This window comes from Silene latifolia, chromosome 1, assembly GCF_048544455.1.
Source record: "Silene latifolia isolate original U9 population chromosome 1, ASM4854445v1, whole genome shotgun sequence".
In the NCBI taxonomy this organism is placed as follows: Eukaryota; Viridiplantae; Streptophyta; class Magnoliopsida; order Caryophyllales; family Caryophyllaceae; genus Silene; species Silene latifolia.
This window is the reverse complement of record NC_133526.1, coordinates 197,246,485-197,267,674: the sequence shown is the minus strand read 5'-3', so window position 1 is coordinate 197,267,674 and position 21,190 is coordinate 197,246,485. Positions and strand designations below refer to the sequence as shown.

General features: G+C 41.3%; 1 protein-coding gene across 1 annotated transcript; it reads left to right on the top strand.

Annotated features, from left to right (window-relative positions):
• The first annotated feature begins 10,048 nt into the window (after positions 1–10,048).
• Positions 10,049–12,572, top strand: LOC141616732 (scarecrow-like protein 30). Its single transcript, XM_074433877.1, has one exon. It carries the CDS (start codon positions 10,426–10,428, stop codon positions 12,406–12,408), a length of 1,983 nt encoding a protein of 660 aa, XP_074289978.1. The 5' UTR covers positions 10,049–10,425; the 3' UTR covers positions 12,409–12,572.
• Positions 12,573–21,190: the final 8,618 nt, after the last annotated feature.

Genomic DNA, 21,190 nt, shown 5'->3' with positions numbered 1-21,190 from the left:
AATCACAAATCATCACCAACACAGTCAGACGATCTCAACAGATGTTATCAAAAGCCTCCTCTACAAATTCTCCGCCTAACACAATATCACATATATCACTCATCATACAAAACTACAACAAATCCCCAATTCCCAAAATTAGGGTTTAAACAACCTTAACCAAATGCTATAAAAATGGTACGTAGGACTTACCCTTGAAGCAAGGATCACAATGATACAAAGAACGATGAAATCCGACCTCTCAAGCTCCGGGATTTGTCAGTAACACGGATGAATGCGAAGAACGTAACTTGAATCTCTTTTCAATGTGATTAGGTTTGTAAAAGTGTATTGTAAAGATGACGGAAAGATTTATATATATTAATCCGTGTTATTAATAAAACCCGACAAAACATCACCCGTAAACCGGGCTACTCAATCTTGGTGTGTAGTGAGTGGCACATGTGGTGAGTATGAATTCGGTGGGAGGACATGAGTTATATGTGGTTGCGATAGATAGTGGAAAAAGAAAAGGAAGTTCGTTATGGCTTAATTGAGACATAGAACATGTTTTCTGAGATGAGATGAGATGAGTGATATGATTGTGTGTTGAGTAACGTAAAAGTAAGTGAATATGGGCAAGGGATGATGTGACTTGTGAGTCTAAGGAACGTGAGAATGAAAGGATTGAGAGTAAGGATATGGATAGTGGCAACTTGAGATGTGTAAAGAATTATGGAGGGAGATGGTTAGGAGTCGTGTGGGTTAAGAATATTTCACTAGTGTTGACAGTTGGATGATGAGGTTATGAGTGTGAGTAAACTTCGAGGACGAAGTTCCTTTTAAGGGTGGTAGAATGTAACATTCCGTTTGATGTCTATGAGTGTCTTGATATGGGATTTGGTAGTGGATGATATATTATGGAGCGAGCAGCGTTAAAGGATGGTAGTTGGTAGTGTATGGAGTTAGTGTCGGGAGAGTTTATGATGTAGTTGATACGACATCGTGAGCGATGTTTGGAGGTAGGAATAGTTGGTGGAGTTGGTGTTAAGAGTTCATGGTTTCATGTTTTATAAGTTGGGGTTTGTTTTGAGTTCTTAGTAGCTTTGTTGCGTCTTGACCGAGTTAGTATGTTTTTTTTTTTTTTTTTTTTTATGTATAGGTTGAACTTCGGGGACGAAGTTCTTTTTAAGAAGGGAAGACTGTAATACTACGGTTTTATGAGTCTCTGGGTACTCTATCGAGTAGGCCTTACTCTGTCGAGTAAGGGTGTTTTGCATTTTAAAATAGTTTCTGACCTGTAGGGTACTCTATCGAGTAGCCTTAGGTACTCGATAGAGTAGCCGACACTCGATCGAGTAGGTCAGTTACTATTTTAAAATGCAAAACACCCTTACTCGACAGAGTAAGGCCTACTCGATAGAGTACCCAGAGACTCATAAAACCGTAGTATTACAGTCTTCCCTTCTTAAAAAGAACTTCGTCCCCGAAGTTCAACCTATACATAAAAAAAAAAAAAAAAAAAAAAAAAAAAAAAAAAACATACTAACTCGGTCAAGACGCAACAAAGCTACTAAGAACTCAAAACAAACCCCAACTTATAAAACATGAAACCATGAACTCTTAACACCAACTCCACCAACTATTCCTACCTCCAAACATCGCTCACGATGTCGTATCAACTACATCATAAACTCTCCCGACACTAACTCCATACACTACCAACTACCATCCTTTAACGCTGCTCGCTCCATAATATATCATCCACTACCAAATCCCATATCAAGACACTCATAGACATCAAACGGAATGTTACACACATCCTTATTGCAAATTAAGGTACTAAAAGAGGGAATAGTCTTGACCACTTTATCCGACGGATGCCCAAGACGCCTATGCCAAAGGTCGAAATTCCCTTTTCCAGTCACTGTGTGCACCGTCAATGGCCGCTCCCTCGCAAAAATCCAAAACAGTCCGTCCCGTAGCTCACCTGCTCCAATCGTCTTCCTCGAAGAAGGGTCCTGAATAAGACAAGTATTTTTAGTAAATTGGAATGTGAAAATATTGTCAATAGTAAGTTGAGAGACAGAGAGCAAATTGCATGTCAAAGACGGAACAAACAAGACGCCTCGAAGTGTAAGAAAATCATTAATATAAACCGAACCCATTACGGAAGCCACAACTTGTTGACCATTGGGAAGTCCAACAGTGCGACCCGGAATTTGGATTTGATTTTCCAACAAAGATAAAGTACCAGTAACATGATTTGAGGCGCCGGTATCAATAATCCATTCACACATACCACTTAAACGATCTGCATCAAGCAAAGAATGTGCCGAGGCAGTAGTAACAACTGCATTGGCACGGACAGAGGAATCCGAGGCTGTTTTGGAGCCGCTTCTTGGACCAGGCCCAATGTGGGTCCCGCTCGTAGAAGAACCCGACGCACCTGAGCCACCAGTTGCAGCACGAGCCCTATAAATCCGATATTCAGCAATGGTACGGGGTCTATCGCCCCACCACTCAGGAAAGCGCAAAGTTTTAAAGAAACAGCGAGCCGACTCATGTCCACGAGTTTCACAGTGAGTGCACATGAGTTTAAATTTGTCAGTCCGTTCTTTGTCACGAAGCAAACGCCAATCAGGGGTATGATTAGGGGTAGCAAAAATAGCAATATCAGAGGAAGTTTGTTGATTTTCGACTCGCAAACGTTCTTCTTGAAGAACGAGATTATAAGCACGGGTAAGGGAAGGCAAAGGATCCAACTGAAATTGAGAGGATCGGATATTACCGTAAAGGGTGGGATCAAGACCCATGAAAAATTGATGGAGCCGTTCGTTGTCCTGGCGTTGAATCGCCTTTGCCCCGATGCTGCATTCGCACTTTCCACACCGACACGCAAATGAAGGTTCGTGTCGAACAAGAGAGTCCCAGAGACTTTTCAGTTTCCCAAAATAGGATGTAACATCCATGCCTTTGGATTGTTTACAATTATTTAATTGTGTTTTCAAACTATGAACCATCGTTCCATCAACAACAGCATATTGCCCTTTGATGTCGGACCACAAAACAGCGGCATCATCAGGATAATCAATATTATCAAGCAAAGTCGGATCAATCATGTTGCGTATCCATTGAATAATTGTGCAATTGACAACCACCCAATTCTCGAGTTCGAATTCGGTTGTGGGTTTCGCAATCGTCCCATCAACGAAACCGTATTTGCGACGCGATTTTAGTGAAAACGTCATTGATTTTTGCCAAGCGTCGTAGTTATCAAGACGTAAAACAACATTGGAAATTTTTGCCCCCGGAACATCATGTGAACCGAGATAGTAAGGGCTAAGGGGATCAATTTTCTGGTGGTCGTCCGGTATATCGTCACCGGCCATGATTTTTGAGTTGATGATTTTCGTGATTTTGGGATTGTTAGGTGAAATTCGTGAATAGAGAAGGCTCTGATACCATGTTAAAGGAGATATAAGGGAAGAGGATTGCTTTATTAGATTTACCATCAAAGGTATATATAGAAATACAAAAACAACGTAAGAAGAGGAGATGAAAAGCCAACAGGCAATACAAAAGCAAGGAGATGAGAAGCCAACAGTCAAAGCATAATAAAAGCAACTAATTAATATAGGATAATAGCTGTCCTAATAGAAATTTTGTGTAATTTTGTATACCATCTCTCACAAATAAATTTAAGAACGCCGAATAACATTGTCCTATATTGAACACTTTTTGTTAAACACTAAGAAACAAATAATGTCCAAAGGCGGCCTAATTGCAGTTTTTAATGTAGATCAAAACTAACTTTAATTAGTCTAAACTAATTAAACTAATCTCCAACCTAGTACGAGGAAGATGCAAGAGTCACTACACATGTAAAGCTGTACTCTACCTGCCCTATCAACAAAATCATGACTTTATAAAAGTGGAGTAAGCCTCGATTTCATGTAAAACCGTTCTACAATCAAATATCGTAAAACAATTTATATAATATTTTGATCTACTTTTCACCCAACATAATAAATATAAAAGTTATTCGATAGAGTTAAGTTATTGTACTAGTATGATACAATAACTTTACAGAAAACCTATTTATGAATGTTAGTATACGCTCATTCGATTAGTAAAGAACTCGTGAAGATTTGTTTTGTTATTTCATATAGTTCGTTTTGAGTCAAGTCTGCACCATCTGATACCGCGACATTGTTTGAAATGACAATAACTTTTAGTTGGATTACACTTATGTATAAGACAAATGATTTGGGTCGTCACCTTAGAGATAATGCTAATAAATATTATATAAATAATTCGTATGAGCAGCCAGAAGAAAATTCTGGTCAATATGGACCGTTTGGTCTTACATTTTTTTTTTTTGGTGCAATGGTCTTACATTAAATAGCACCAAATAAGATAACAACAGTGAAGATTCTATGTATTAGTTGAGCCTTCTTAATTTTTTTTTTTTTTTTAAGAGTGAGTAGTGCTTAGATTGTGAGTGACCTTGATTTCCACTAATTCAATCACCTTAATATTTAATTTTGTTTAGATTATGGAGATTAGCTTTTTGGGGATACTTCCTAGTTCTTATGCACAAAGTCTTAATTGTCTTGTTTAAGACGGTATATTTATTTCAAATACGAAACGGATTAAAATAAATAAATGAGATAAAAAGTACAATGTCTAAGCAAACGTGGTAAACGGGTCAATTGAGTCAAGTTTGGGTCGAGTTACTTCGAGTCAAGTCAGTTTCGAATTTGCAAGAGTTCGGGTCAGGTCGGGTCGGTCTGGGCCATTTCAGATTCGGGCATTTTCGGGTCATCTATAATCAAGTTATTTATGAATAATAATCGGTATCCAATAATAAACATTCTGCCTATTTACATTGGGCCGGGTTAGTTTGGATTCAGTTTAAGGTCGGGTCTTAAGTTCATGTGTCAATATAGGGAATGACAAAGTTTTGGTCCCATTTATAATCTGTTTTTATATTTAAGATGGGTATAACTGTCTAAAGTGAGACTAACGGGTTCTTATGACATTGAACATGTCCGGATATAGTGATAGGTACATTAATACTTTATTTGGGCCCAACTTTATTATGGCCCATTATTATGTAGTGGGATAATGTAAGGATTATTCAGCTTTGGGGCCCACTATATTATATTTTTTGACCCGGTCACGCAGTCATATAATAACAAGCTACTCCGGTACAAGATTTTATCAGCAAAATTGCCGACGCCAATAAGATATGCAAAGTCTTCTTGCTGACATGACGCTAATCCTGAGCATAAGCTCAGAACCTCTCATAAAAAGGGAGAGGACAAGTGGAAAGACCCCACGCGTGTTTAACTCATCTCTCACACGTATTTTGTGAGAGAAAATGATATCCGTCACAAATGTGACGGATATCGCCGTCACAAATGTGATTTTGTTTAAGACATGAGAGGCGTAGCTTAGTCTCGTTATTCCATTTTATGCATTTTAATTTGTTTTTAGTTGTGAACTATTTATTTATTGGTTAATCCCGTTTTTTTTCACCAACAAAAAATTAAACAAGATTCAATTAACAATCTCCCTTTGAATGATATGGTATAAAATCGAAAGTTATATACTTATATTTGTTGTAAAAAAAGATTTAATCAAAGAACCTACAACGTATCATATAAGTTGATAAAATGATGGTTAAAATCATGTTTAAGAGGCCCTAGCCCACAAATAGAATTATACATCCAGGTTGTCATAAAAACATCAGACAACCAAGGTATATAAATTGAGCATATGTATTTTTCCTGAGCTAATTCAAAATTCATGTTTTTAATGTCTAAATGGATGAGTTCAGTATTTTCTACTAAAGCTCATATTATTTAACATAAAGCTCGAATACTTTATCACAAAGCTCAGATTTTACACCGTACAACATATACAACTAGTTGTATAATCCATGAATTGGCCCTAGCCCCTATGGAGTAATAAAGTATAGTATTTCTTAAGATAAATGTATCCGTCTTAACTATAAAACAGGATAAATAGACAAATTTTTGTTATTCTCTAAATATTACGAAGTACTCCGTATTATTTTGTTTATCCGTGCTAGCAAATACTAGCTGGCTTGTTTTAACTATAAAACAGATATTTTAGTCAATTTGTAATACTCCCTCTCATTCACAATAAACCTCCCATTTCATTTTGGCACAAATATTAAGGAAACACACTACCCCACCATATAATTAAATTTGAACCACACAAATACACTACCCCACCATACAATTAAATTTGGACCACACAAACACTTACCAAAAAAGGAAATAGGGAGGTTATTGTGAATAGACGGAAAAGGAAATAGGGAGGTTTATTTTGAATGGGAGGGAGTATTACAGTTTAAAAAATATCCATTCTCCTATTATGAATTATGATAACGAATCTACGATATTTATTAACCTACTATGATATTTATGTTTTTTTTAATCGAGGTGCATAATGCTTAATTTTTTTTTTTCTATAAAAAAATAATTGTGACTAATTGACTACTCGTACTATGAAGCATTCCATGCGATACGAAGATCGTGTAAATCCGTTTGACTTGAAAATGCATTGTGGGACTTGGGCAGCAAGATTTACGTTATTGGCCGATTGCATGGGCATTTGACTCGAGGTTAGTTGGTTGATTAGTGACTTGTGAGTTGGTAAAAAAAATTACATAATTAAACTTAAATAAATAAGTAACGACGGAGTTATAATATGACGTTAAATGGCGAAAAATTCCAACAAAAGTAAATTACTAGTTGTAAACTAGGAAAAAAAAATCAGAAATTTTAACTAAAATTTGATTTTTCATTGTTCAGTGAAGATAATTGTCCCTACTAGTCTTTGTTGGACTCATGGTAGAGCTAGGAGCCTAGGAGGGCTAACAGGGGTCCTCCTCCCTGCTAGTTGAAATTTTTGAACTTTTTAGTTAAATTTTTCAAATTTGTTTCGAGAGTACCTTATATTATTACTCTTCTGCCTCCTCTAAAAATTTTCGCATCCTTTAAACTCAAAGTCTAGCTCCGCTACTGGTCGAACTCCACCATTTATTACAGAATGTCTTGCTTGTGATGGTCACAATCTTATGACCTTTCACAACCCTTCTCCCACTTGCCCTCCCATTTACTCTCAAGATTTGTACATTTATTTAGACATAATCTTTTAGCAAATGACTGTCTTTTTTTCTTACTTTTGGAGTTTGGACTTTATCATAAGAATTTGTTGAATTGACTTGTGTTAGCTTTCTTATCAAGACAAAGGAAAACATTGGATTAGAGTTGCAATTTGTGATTATCTAATTGTAAATTTGTAAGCACATATTTCAATGTTCAACTTAATATCATTATCTATTTTTATTTTACTATATTTCTTGATTGTGGTCTCTATGCTTAACCTTGGCTCAAGTCTTGGAAAACACTCCACAGCTCATTGACTGCATTTATAGACAACTTGTATAGTACGACAATATATTTAATTTTTGTAAATAAACTGGTACGAAACAGGTTTTAACTTTGATAATTAAGACAATGAATAATATCTGATTTAATGATAAAATGAATTTAAATACTACTCTATATAGGGATGGCAATGGGTCGGGTTAGATCGGGTTTTGCTAGATCCAAATCTGATCCACTTACTTATTGGATCACAGATCCATATCCATACCCGATCCATATCCAAAATTTTAAAATCCATACCCGATCCATTATACTTTTTTCAAACCCATACCCGCTCCAAATCCATACCCGATCCACTACATAATCCAAAACCCAATACGAAACTTGATTTGACTACATAAAAATATAATTTTATATAAGAAAATTTAAATTTCAAGGTTAGTAAAGCCTAAATTTTCAATAATATCCACGTGGATCGGGTTCGGGTATGAATGGATCGGGTTTGGATTTGGTTCGAGTTTTCCAATAGTGGATATGGATATGGGTTTTTAAATAGTGGGTCGGGAATGGGTTTTTAAAGAGTGGGTTTGGATCGAATTTTTTCCTTCGGTTCGATTCGGGTTCGGTTCGGTTTGGGTCATAATTGCCATCCCTAACTCTATATTATTGATGATAATTAGGCTCTGTTTGGTAAATGAGGTGAAAAATTAGCTGAAACTTGAAGAGCTAGTTGAGAATTAGAAGTTGATTAAATAATTGATTATACAAAAAAATGTTTGGCAAATTAAATGAAAGATAGCTTATTTTTTGTGAAATGTCGTTGAAGGACGTCATAATTATTTAATATTATAAATTGAATTGTCAAAAAAGAAAGATAAATGGAATCATGTACCTTAGTTCTCAAATGCTACCCTAGATAGTATTTCATTTTAGTTAGCTTATTCGGTTTCGGTTAAATAAGCTACTAATAAAACACTTGCAGAAAAATAAGGTAGCTGAAATTTTGGTCGAATATGCTACTTTGTTCAAATAATCTACATAAAATGGATTGCCAAACAGAGCCTAAGACAAACATTTTATCATTACCTAACCAACTACTCTTGTCACATGATACATATTTAAATCTGTTTTACTTTTTGTTCCGGGTGTAATTCCAGAGCAGTTATTTGCTACCACCCGTGCTTGGAGAATGACGTCCTTGATTGAATCCTCCTCGCGGTCTCCTGAAACAATGAACAAACTGAGGGCTCGGCTTTGGACCGAGCGAACTCACTCCGACGCTCAAGTCAGTAAACTTAAAGGGATAAGTTGTTGTTACTTGGCGAAGTATGTATTGTAGAGAGATAAGGAAGATATTACCAGATGAATAGTGATTCTTAGGTTAATTTGTGGATCCTCTCCTCAATGAGAGTTGAGGAGTATTTATAGACTTTCACCTTTTGTCACGTAGTGGCCAAGTGGCCAAGTGGCTAGCAGGTGGAAAGACTGATCTACCCTCGGCCGAGGGACCCATGGCAGGCCGGCGGGCCCTGTTGACTCGCCGCCGAGGGGTCTTGGATATGAGTTCGCGGATGTGTGCCCCTGGTGGCTAGTTGTCCCAAATAGAGACCCAAGAGACAGTAAGCCGACGGCCGCGTCGGTTAGGCTGTCTAAGTCGTTGACTTGCTGTGGATATCTTTGACCTTGCTCAATATGTTGACTTGGTCAGCGGGTGCAGAATATGCCCCATCACTTTTAAAATGAACATTGTCTTAAATTGTTTTACCGTTAAAAGGAACATTGTCATCTTAAACAATAATTTGTGTTAAAACAAATGTATTGTATATTATAGATTTATAAGTTTTCATTCGAGTTCCTTTTCAATTTCGAGTATAATATAATTTTAAAATATTACAGAGTACTTGTGGGCAAGAATATGAAACATTTTTGTTAGATATTCTCTCCATTTCAATGAGTTAACTTAATTCAATTTAACTTTTATTTCTCTTCATCAAAAGTAATCAAGTGATGTTAGTTTAAATTTTAAATTTTTGAATCGATCTTTTCGTTCCAGAAAATAATACTACACTAGTAATCACTTAACCAAACTATCGCGGAAATATAGAAAATATTTACACCAAGTATTTTTGAAGAAAAAATGTCAAAATACAACGAAATCTTTGGTGATGGTTCAACGTTTAACTTTAACCGTTGTACACTTAATAGCACGAAAGTACATGCTAAATCAAAAGGTATATTAACATTCACTCTTTTACAAATTTGACCAATATTAGTCATTTAGTAGCAGCGTTGTGCCTTCCAGAAAAAAGTACGAAAACATATTATCAGTGGCAGGTTGGGGAGAGGCGTTTGGCTGGCGGTCGAAAATTTCAAAATTTTTAATTAAAATTTTCAAACTTCCCTCAAACTATTACACGTTTTACACTTGGATCAATTTCTGATTCTGCCACTCCATATTATCCTTATCACAAACATACTAAAGTTATGACATGCCACAAAGTAATTGGTCTTGTATTGTCATACTAGCTCCTAACAAACAAACAATTCATGTCACAACTATAATAATGTCAACCTTACAATTTTTTTCTAGCATATTCCTTCCAGAATCCACACACATGCATGCACACCTTGATGAGCAAGAAACCTTACATGTTTGGATCACTATACTACAGTACAGTCTCCCAAAAGTCTCTATCACTCTCTTGTTGACCTTTGACCATTATAAATATCCTTAAAATATTATTTTCTTAGCCACCTCTTAATTACATGCTTGTTCCATGAAACTTCCCTTTTCCTCTGTTTTTATAAGAAGCTATTCTACCACTCTTCTTACCAATCTTCATAACATTTTCATTTCCTTACAAATCAAAATTCCTAACAAAACCGTCTACCGGGTCGTATTCGTGTAACACTACCCGAGTGTCTCAAATCACTCTCTCTGATTCTTTGGAATTGCCCCACGTTCTGTTTTTGGCATATTCTCTAATACCAACTTATACAAATTTCAAAAAAAAAAAAAATGAATTCTGTACTTGTTGATCATGAGTTCATGAACAACATTTTCAAATTCAACCCGGAATTACCCTCAAACTTTTCAAATAATGAAGAAACATTTCAAAATCATGATTATGTTTCATTATTTGAGCAAAATAAGTTTTATAATAGTCCAGAAATTCCTGAATTTGCTGAAAATAATCAATTTCAGCAAAATGAGAGCAATAATATTGGTCCAGAAATTCCTGATTTCCCTGATGATTGTCTGAAATTCATCACTGATATTCTTCTGCAAGAGGGGTTTGATGAAAACCCGGCTTCGGCGCAAGAGTGTAAGGCTTTGCAGGATACTGAAAAGTCATTGTATGATGCGCTTGGAGCGCAATATCCATATCCAAATCCAAATCCAAATCCAAATCCAAATCCAAATCCGAGTCCAGAGTCATTGACTCTGGACTCGAATGTCGAGGGTCCAGATGGATCCTCGACTTCTAGTGACGGTTCTTTGGAGTCTAACTTAAGCCGATTGAGGCTTAAGTTAGACTCCATAGGGTCAGATGATTTTGGCCAACCTGATGGCCAAAATCATAGCCCATCTGTTGATAAACCGGAACTAGTTCAAAAAGAAAAATTGCGAAAGCAAGTTAAGAGCTCAAGACGGAAGAAAGGTCGTCGAAATGACGAGGGTGATGAAAAGGAGGAAAGAGTCCAAAAAATACAAGCAACTTCAAATGAAGATTATGTTGAAATGGAGCAATACGACGACGTATTACTCTGCAGCGAGTATGAACAACAGAAATTCACTGGTTTTTCACCAATGGGTTCGAGTAAATCGTCTCGAAACAACAAGAAGCAAAACAACAAACATGACGAAGTCGATTTACGGGTTTTATTAACTCAATGCGCTCAAGCTGTGTCAACATTTGATCTCAAAACAGCAAATGAGCTGCTTAGAAAAATCCGCCAGCACGCGTCGCCTTATGGCGACTCGGTCCAGCGACTTGCCCATCATGTCGCTAGCGGGCTTGAAGCCCGCATAGCTGGCACTGGTGCGACAGTCTCAGCCGACATTGTCGACGTGAAGATTTCGACTGCTGATTTTTTAAAGGCGTACAGAATGTACGTCTCGGCTATACCGTTTAAGCGTATGTCGTATTTCGTCGCAAATACGACTATTCTTAAACTAGCCGAAAAAGCGAAAAAAATCCATATAATCGATTTCGGTATATTTCTAGGCCTGCAATGGCCTTGTCTAATAAAACGTCTTTCGAAATTCCCGAATCGACCCAGTCTTCGAATTACTGGTATCGATTTCCCTCAACAAGGGTTTCGACCAGCGGCGCGAGTTGACGCCACTGGTCGACGATTGGCAGGGTACTCCGAAAGATTCGGAGTACCGTTCCAGTATACTGGAATAGCCGATAAATGGGAGAATATAAAATCGTCCGATCTCAAAATCGAGAGCGATGAACTCGTGATCGTAAACTGCATGTATAGGTCAGGTACATTGCATGACGAAACAGTCGATACGAATAGTCCGAGAGACAAATTCTTAAAACTCGTTCAGAATTTAAAACCGGATTTATTCGTTCATGGAGTTATAAACGGTACGTTTAACGCACCGTTTTTTATAACTCGGTTTAAGGAAGCGATATATCATTACTCTTCGGTGTTTGAGGTTTTTGAAGCGACAATGGCACGTGAATCACACGAGAGATTATTAATTGAAAGCGAAGCGTATGGAAAAGAAGTTTATAATCTTGTAGCTTGTGAAGGTGTTGAAAGAGTCCAACGACCTGAATCGTATAAGCAATGGCAGGTTCGACAAGCGAGGGCGGGTTTGCAAAAGACGACGTTGGACCGAGAACTAGTGAGTCAAGCTAAGGCTATGGTAAAGGGTAATTACCATGGTGATTTTTTGGTTGATGAAGATAAAAATTGGATGTTACAAGGTTGGAAAGGTAGAATATTTTGTGCACTTTCTTTTTGGAGGCCTTCTTTGTTGTAACTTATAAACTATAAACATGATTTGATTCATGTTTATTGTTGTTGGTTGGTTGGTTAATTTCTTTATGTAACAAAGTTCAATCTTTTGATAAGTAATTGTACTTTTGTTTTTTCTATTTTTGTTTAATAGATTTAACAAGATAAGTGGAAAATATTTGTTCTTAACGTTTTTATTGTTTCGTTGTTTCCAAAGTTGTTATCTGTACGCTTTTTACTAATGTTATTTCGAGAAAATACCAATTTATTATACGAGTTAGGAATCTTGATTCCCATATTGGAGAGAAACGAAACTATTTTCAATAACAGAGCCAAGATTTAAATTTGAAGGGATTTCAGCGAGTTTATGGACCAATGACATAAGGAACACTAAAAAAAAAGTGTGACAATTCTACCAAAATATTGAAATTTACGTCTTCTAGTGGGCCGAACGTCCCCGTGCCTACATTTTATTTTCTTAAACTTTCATATTAACGAATTCGAGACATTTATGAGACAATCGATCTAATCTTAATTAAACATACTTTGGTCTGTGTTACTCCCACTTTTCTGATTTTCTCACGTACTCGTTTCCGACACTCAACATTTGAACAAGAATATAACACTTTAACCCCTTATTTTTGGCCAAAACATGCATATTTTCCATAAAAATGTCTAAGACTTGAACATACACCCATATCAGATACTTCTAAATGAGTCTGAGCAACATCGCTTCGGATGAAGTAAATTATAATCTTAAAATTTTCATATAGAAGCCGGGTCGCATTTATGTGACAAATCAAACATAAACTCAATATTTTAGCTATTTCGTTTGATTGTTGCCCAAGTCTATTACTCTACTATAAGATGTTGCTATCACTAGTGTGAATGGATTTTCACGTTAAATAGTGGATTTTCACGAGTCAAAGAAATGGTGTCAATGTGTCATACAACAATTTTGTGTTTTGACATTATCACTTTATCCAAAATTAAAAAGATTGATGTTGGGAGATTTGTCTGTCTCTTTATTGGTCTGTATAAAAGTAGATAGTGACGTTAAGTTGCCAAAATTGTCTGGTCAAGGATGTACCCATTCATGTCTACCAACGGCCCAAAAATGATAGGATTCGGACCAGCATATGGGTCATTTGGGATGGGTTTGGATCTGGTTATTTTCGGGTAAAACAATTTATCGGATTATTTTGGATCGAGTCACTTCAAATCTGGTTAGGATTCTGCCTTAACTAAGTCATTTATCGGTCTTTTCCGAGTCAAGTCTGGTCATACTTTTTAGGTCATTTTCGAGCCCGAATCATTATCGAATTGGGCCTGCTTTGCCAGGTCTAACTAAGACACTATCGGGTGGTACCAAATATTGATATCATTCACTCACATAATTTTATGTAAATGTGGCTCGATCGGTGCCACTCAATAATACCATCTCATTTTCTTATCCGAAAATTACAAGACTCAGATATGGTAAAAGTCGTTATCATTCAAGATACCCGATCCAGATTTTAGTGTGTTTGGCCTAGATTGTAAAAGTGTTTTTGGACTCAAAAACACTTTTTGGCCAAACACATAATTTTCTAAAAATTAAACAAAATTTCTTAAAAGCTAAAAGTCCATATTTTTGCCCATAGAAATAGAAGCAACTATATGTTGTTTCTACTTTTAAAGAACACTTTTGAAAAATTAAGTTTGAAAAAACAAAAACTCATTTTTGAGAATCGAAACCAAACATACTCTTATAACAATTGGTCTCCCTTGTGACGGGTTACCATTTATGACGGATATTTTGTGAGATAAAATGGTAACAAAATGGGTTAGTGGAGAAAGGGGACCACATGAATACTGTTGCAGAGAGAGAAAAAGTGGGTACTTTGTGAGGTAAAATGGTATCCGTCACTCAAGAGTGACGGATATGTGCCGTCACAAACAAGAATTTGTGCTCTTATAATCATTACAATATTAAACCAAGGATTGAATTCAATATAATTCAATGGGTTTTGTCTAGGTACAAAGTGCAAACCAGCTTGAGGCCTTGACCTTTGACCAACCTGATTGAATTTTATTAGTGAGTTGGCCACCAAAACACATTGAAAATGATTTTGCTTTTCAATTAGTCTATCGAGCTTATACTGTAAAATAAGAGAAAAAGGAATATACATAGGATGTACTACCTCCAAATTTTTTATTTTTGAGCATATATGTATATTTTCTGAGCTTATTACCTCAAATTTTATTTGTTTTTGGGCATATGTATTTTTTTTAGCTTATTAAAATTTATAAGTTAGATTTAATTTTTTTTTCTTTCAAAACTCAAATTTTACTAAATTTATATGTAATGTTTTTGAGTTTTATTGTAATTTTTTTGAGCTTAATATTTAAGTGAATAAACTCAGAAACTTTAGAATAAAACTCATAATCTTTAAAACAAAACTCAAATTTTTTACTATAACACTAAAAAACTATAAAATTGGTGGTAATTCATCAGATGTACTCCCTCTATTTTTTTATATATGACTTTCTCACATTTCGAGACACTCCCTTCTCTCTTCAATATCTCTTAAAATATAAGACTAAATATTATGATATATATACTCATATGAAAGAGTTTTTCGTAAGGAATTTAATGGTACCATTTTTATATTTTTTGAACAAATATATTTTTGTAAATATTAAAGTCAAAGGCTTACCTCGTAAATGCAAAACATCATATATAAAAAAGTGGAGGGAGTATTGATGGGGCATATTCTGCACCCTCTGACCAAGTCAACATATTGAGCAAGGTCAAAGATATCCACAGCAAGTCAACGGCTTGAACAGCCTAACCGACGCAGCCTGTCGGCCTGTCTCTTGTGCCTCGGCTAGGACACCTTGTCCGCCGGGGCACACATCCGCGAACTCATATCCAAGACCCCTCGGCGACGAGCCAACAGGGCCCGCCGGCCTGCCATGGGTCCCTCGGCCGAGGGTAGCTCAGTCTTTCCACCTGCTAGCCACTTGGCCACTTGGCCACTACGTGACAAAAGGTGAAAGTCTATAAATACTCCTCAACTATCATTGAGGAAAGGATCCACAATTTAACCTAAGAATCACTATTCATCTGGTAATATCTTCCTTATCTCTCTACAATACGCACTTTGCTAAGTAACAACAACTTACCTCTCTAAGTTACTGACTTGAGCGTCGGAGTGAGTTCGCTCGGCACACAGCCGAGTCCTCAGTTTGTTCATCGTTTCAGGAGACCGCAAGGAGGATTCAACTAAGGACGTCATTCTACAGCACGGGTGGTAACATATAACTGCTCCGGAATTACACCCGGAACAATTGGCGCCGTCTGTGGGGAAAAGATACTAGAAGCCAGTCACATTCATTCCCAAGCAAAAAAAAAAAAAAAAAAAAAAAACCCACCCCAAAAGCTAAGAAGATGTCAAAACAACAAGAGGTATTCGTAACTGACGAGACCGAGTTCTGCCAAGACGATACCGTCCACAACTCTGGAGTTGTGCAGCCCTCCACCGGCCGGTAATTCAAATGAGTACGGATGCCAACAATACCAGATACGCCGTCGCCCGCCAACCAGGTCACCATCATGGGACATGTGGTTGATGTAGCGAAACCGAAGCTACTCCCGGACCTCATTAGTAGTACGTCGGCTCACACTGTCACACCGACAAGAGCGGCGGAACCCGTCCAGGAGACCAGGGCCCAGAACGTGACTCCAAGAGACCTGAATGGAGCACTGGAAGAAGCTGTTCCCGTCAAGACGCCGGAGGAGCCCAGCGTGCCAGTGGTAGACCTAAGCTCCTCCCGCACCCGCGGGAGGACAGCGTCGCCGCGGCACCGACGAGGCCTGCCTCAGAGGAGTGAAAGAAGTCCGACTCGTCAGAGTCGGAGAAGAAGCCCGACTTACCATAGTCGGAGGAGAAGCCCCACCCAGTACGAGGAGAGGGGCCGAACTAGGAATGCGAGGAGCCGATCGCCGCGTGTCGTTCGACACGTGGTCAGACAGCCCCTCAATGCCTATGTCCTTGACACCGCCGTGCCAACCAAACTAAAATTGCCGGCGTTCATTTACAAAGGGGATAGCGACCCCACCGACCATGCCGAGGCCTTTGAGTCGTACATGTCGGTGTGGGAACAACCCGATGAAGTCTGGTGCCGAGTCTTCCCAACGACCTTGCATGAGATGGCTCAGAGTTGGTACAAAGGGCTGCCCGACGGCTCGGTATACTGTTACGCCGACCTAAGGGACGCCTTCCTAACCCAGTACTCTTGCAATAAGAGGAAGGCCGTGGAGACATCGGACCTCCTAACTATTAGGCAGGAGGGGGGCGAGTCTCTACGAAGCTATGTGAAGAGGTTCGATGCCAAGGTTCAGCAAATTCGGGAGATTAATCCCGAGCTGGCGGCCTTCGCGCTGATGAAAGGCCTCCCAAGGGGGGACTTAAAAAACGAGCTCATTAAGTCCGGGGGCCTGGGCTTAGACGCCGCCCGGAAGATGGCCGACCAAGCCATCAAGGTAGAGGACTATCACAAGACCTGGGTAGGCCACAACGAGGCTGAGCACTCAGAGAAGAAAAGCCACCGGGAGGACAACCCGGATGAAAGACGCCGTGACAATAATAGGTCACGGTCTGATAAATCTGCCAGAAAGCAGAGTTCGGCGGGCGCCGGGGGGAGTTCGGGAACATACCACCAAAGGCGGTACCGTGATCACACCCCCCGGTTGTATCTCGCCGCCGAGGTCTTCGCCCGAGCAAGGGCGAGGGCCGAAAATGGGAAAAGCCTCCCAAGCCGAAGGGAGACGATGACAACGAGCCAAGATCGTGAGTACCACGGCCACACCGGCCACCTCATCGACAACTCGCCGCATCTCAAGAATGCCATTGAAGAGCTAATCCGAAGGGGAGCCTCGGCAAGTATGTTGCCAAAGGCCAAAAGACGAGGCCGGCGGTTCAAATAAGAAATCCGTCTTCGAACGGATAGGAGTGATCCATGTTGTCATCGGGGGCAACGAGAACGGTGGGTCCGCTCATGGGCACAAACGGCACCTGAACGAGCTATATCAGGCCATCAACTTTGTGCCCAAAACAGCGGTCCCCGCTTCCAACATCCCCGATATGACTATTGGGAAGAAGGACTACGAGGGAGTCATCGCTCCTCACAGCGACCCACTCATAGTCCACTTGGACATCTCCAACCACCGGGTCAAGAGGTGCCCGATTGACACGGCGCCTACACGAACATCATGTTCGGGGAATGCTTCCTCAACCTCGGCCGAAAGTCAAGGACCTAAGCCCTTGCACCACCACACTGTACAGCTTCTCCGGGGCCGGACTAGTACCCCAGGGTCAATCGGACTCACCGGTGATGTTCGGCGAAGGGATTGCGGCTAAGAATGTCCTAGCTGAGTTCGTGGTCATTGACGGCTCGTCCGCCTACAACGTTCTTATCGGCCGAGTCACTCTGAGCGAGGCCGACGCGGTGATGTCCATACGGGCCCTGACACTGATGTATGTCTCGGACCGGGGGGAAGCGCATAAGCTTGTCTCCAAGGACGAGAAAGACGAGGTGGTCAACACCCAGATATCCGCCAGAGGGTGCAACATGCAGTCCCTCAAAGTGGCAAAGAAGTCAGACAGGGGGAAAAGCCCATCCTTACAACAGGAAGGCGACCTCATGGATGCAACTGACGGCTAACTAGGAAGGTGCCCTTAATAAAGTCGTTAGAACACTGACGATCTCAGAGAGTGCCTTGTAAAGTGCCGGAGGTGCCCAAGACAACTGTGGGTAGACGCCGCAGCAGTCACTCCAAGTGGTAGACGCCACGGCAGTCATCATCAAGAAGCAGGCGCCGTCGCAGTCACCCCAAGTAGTAGACGCTACGGCAGTCACCCCAAGAGGTAGACGCCGCAGCAGTCACTCCAAGTGGTAGACGCCACGGCAGTCATCATCAAGAAGCAAGCGCCGTCGCAGTCACCCCAAGTAGTAGACGCTACGGCAGTCACCCCAAGAGGTAGACGCCGCAGCAGTCACTCCAAGTAGTAGACGCCACGGCAGTCATCATCAAGAGGTTGATACTCGCAAAAATGATCAAGATGCCTTAGAACGTTAAACACAACAGAGACACACACTCTAGACCGCCGCCAAGCCGAGGCAGAAACAAAGGAGGCGCTCAATTAATAACGTAACACAACTCAGACAAAGACGAAAAAAGACCTCGGCCAAGCCAGAGGCAAAGTGAAAACGCTAAGTACAGTTGAGATGCTCAACTATTAACGCAAGAAGATAACTCAAAAGAAAATGAGGTAAAGACCTCGGCCGGGCCGGAGGCAAAAGAAACGAGCTCTTATTAAAAAGATAACGAGTTACAAATGAGGAGAATACAAACGACGGCCGTCCCCATAAGGATAAGCCAAAAGACAACCTACCAAAGTCAGACAAAATACAAGGAAAGGAAAGGCAAAAGGTTACGATATCATCTCCCTATGCCTCGTTGTCGCTCGCCACGCAGCGTAGCGGATCGTCGTTTTAACGGGCGACCCGTAAGTCGTCTTAGCGGCTCAATTTCAAGAGCCTCGGCCTCGGCCTTCTGGGCAGCCTCGGCCTCGGCCTCAGTGCCTTCATCCATCCTCTCGGCTTCCTCCTTGGCCGCCCTAGTCTTCTCAAAGAAGAGTCGCTCTCTCCGCGGCCACCTCTGCTTCCCTCTTCACCCTTGCTTCCTCCTTGGCCTTTTCCTTCGCCTCTTCCTCCTTAGCTTCGAGCTTGTCATCAAGCACTCGTCAAATCTGTCCCCAAGGAAAGGAGCCATCGAGAGGAAGAGCTCCTCAATCACTTCCCCGGCGGCTCCTTCCGGCCAAGTCCCGATATTGGGCGCACATGTTAGGAAGAAGAACGGTTTGGAGTTTCTCAATGTCCTCCTCCCTTTGGGCAATGATAACATCCCCGTCCCGACCACCTTCGCCCGAGTCCGGAACAGTCCCCGACCTCGTTCCTCCGTGTCGATAAAGGTCGGCGCGCTTCGAACAAAGTCACGCATCTCCCGCAGCCTTAACAGCCTTCACCGCAGCCCTCGGCCTTGGCTCTCTCAGCAAGGACCTCCTTTTCAGCGTCCTCCCTGAGTTTCCTCTCAGCCCGGACTGCCTCTTCAGCCTCCGCCTTGGCCATCTTAGCCTCCTTGTTCGCCGCGTTAAGTTCCAGCCTTAGCCGCTCGAGCTGTGGGGCGGCCTCAGCCATGGTCTTCTCTTGCTCCATAATGTGGGAGCCGGCTCGCTGAGCCCACTTCGCCAGCCTCTTGGATATTTTGGCACACTCGGCCACAAGCTCGGCGGGGGAAATCTTTTGAGGTAAGGGAGCGACGGTGACATTTCTATCACCCGCCTTCTCAGGCTGCTTCTCCAATTGCCGCACAGTGAGAACGGCGGCTGCCGACGGTTGATCTACAAAAGTCAATTAAAACATCCGTGTCAGTATACATGCATATATCGGAAAGCCACTCATCAGGAACGCCCAATGAGCCGGCTGAGTTTGAGCCGTAGGATAAATCGGTACCAGGCTTGGACTTCTTTGTCGGAGGGCCCATTTGCTTGCCGCCCTCGGTAGCAGCAGCGACAACAGCAGCAGCAGCAGGGATGGACCTTTTACTCTTAAGGACGAGGGGAGATCCCTCCGCATCAGAGTCCTCCCCGTTGGTGATGTCAACGATCTCCACCGGCAGCTTCTGGACTGAAGGAATGGGAGGTGGAACGGATGTCAACGCCGTCGCCGCCGAAAGCTTCGTTTTCCGCGTTCGACGCGGCATGTTACTAGCAATCCTCGCCTGGGCCGCCTCCACATTCGTGGCCTTTAAGTCGCCGGTCCATCGTGTCGTTAGGCGACGTCCCCGCGATCACGGGTCGAGCCTTGGGGTGCAAATCAGCAACGGTCTTGTCCTTGTGCAGCCCCATCCTCTTAAGAATGTCCTCGGACAGGTCCGCGCCAAAATGATCTGCAAAAGAAGCAAGGCAAGAGTTAAGCAAAGAATGAATCAAAATTCCAAACGGACATAGACATTGAGAGCAGTCATGGGCCTCACACCGACCCCACTCACCTTGTGCTAGGGCCGGTATGAGGCCGACATGGCAGAGCAGCTCATCCTGAAGAATGATCTGCGTCGGAGGAATCCATCTTTTCGACGCCCCACTCTTGTCCGTCTCAAAGAGCCTCATCGCCAGCTTCTCATCCTCATTAAGAAGGACCTTGTCGGCGTCCATCTTAAGTTTTTTGCGCTTAACCCATCTGTCATGCTCCGCCTTAGTCTCGCACCGCAAATTTACTTGGTGCTGGAAGGACCGGGGCAGCGGATAGTCATCCGGCACCTCAATATACACCCACCGATCTTTCCAGTCTTTACAAGAAGACAGCTTATCCACGGAGACGTAACCCGGCTCCATTTGCACGCTGTACCATCCGACGCGACCAGAAAATGACTGCCGAAGAGAATGAAGCCGACGGAATAAATTAACCGTTGGGACCTCCCCCTTAAAGAGACAGAGCCAAACAAAGCCGACTATGGTCCTAACAGCCAATGGGTGCAGCTGGGCCACGGCGACGTTCATGGCTCTAATGATAGCCATGACGTAATCATTCAGCGGAAATCGGAGCCCGTACTCCAAGTGCCGGATGTATACGCCGGTGCAACCCGGTGGAGGACAACAGATGGCCTAGCCCTCCTCAGGGATAACAATTTTGTATCCTCTGCCCAAGTGGAAATGGCCCTCGAAAAGTGTCTCGCCGGAGCAACGGGCGAACTTACGGAT

What these genes read in the sequence shown, in the direction of transcription:
- LOC141616732 (XM_074433877.1), top strand. Translation starts at nt 10,426, where the DNA reads ATGAATTCTGTACTTGTTGATCATGAGTTCATGAACAACATTTTCAAA.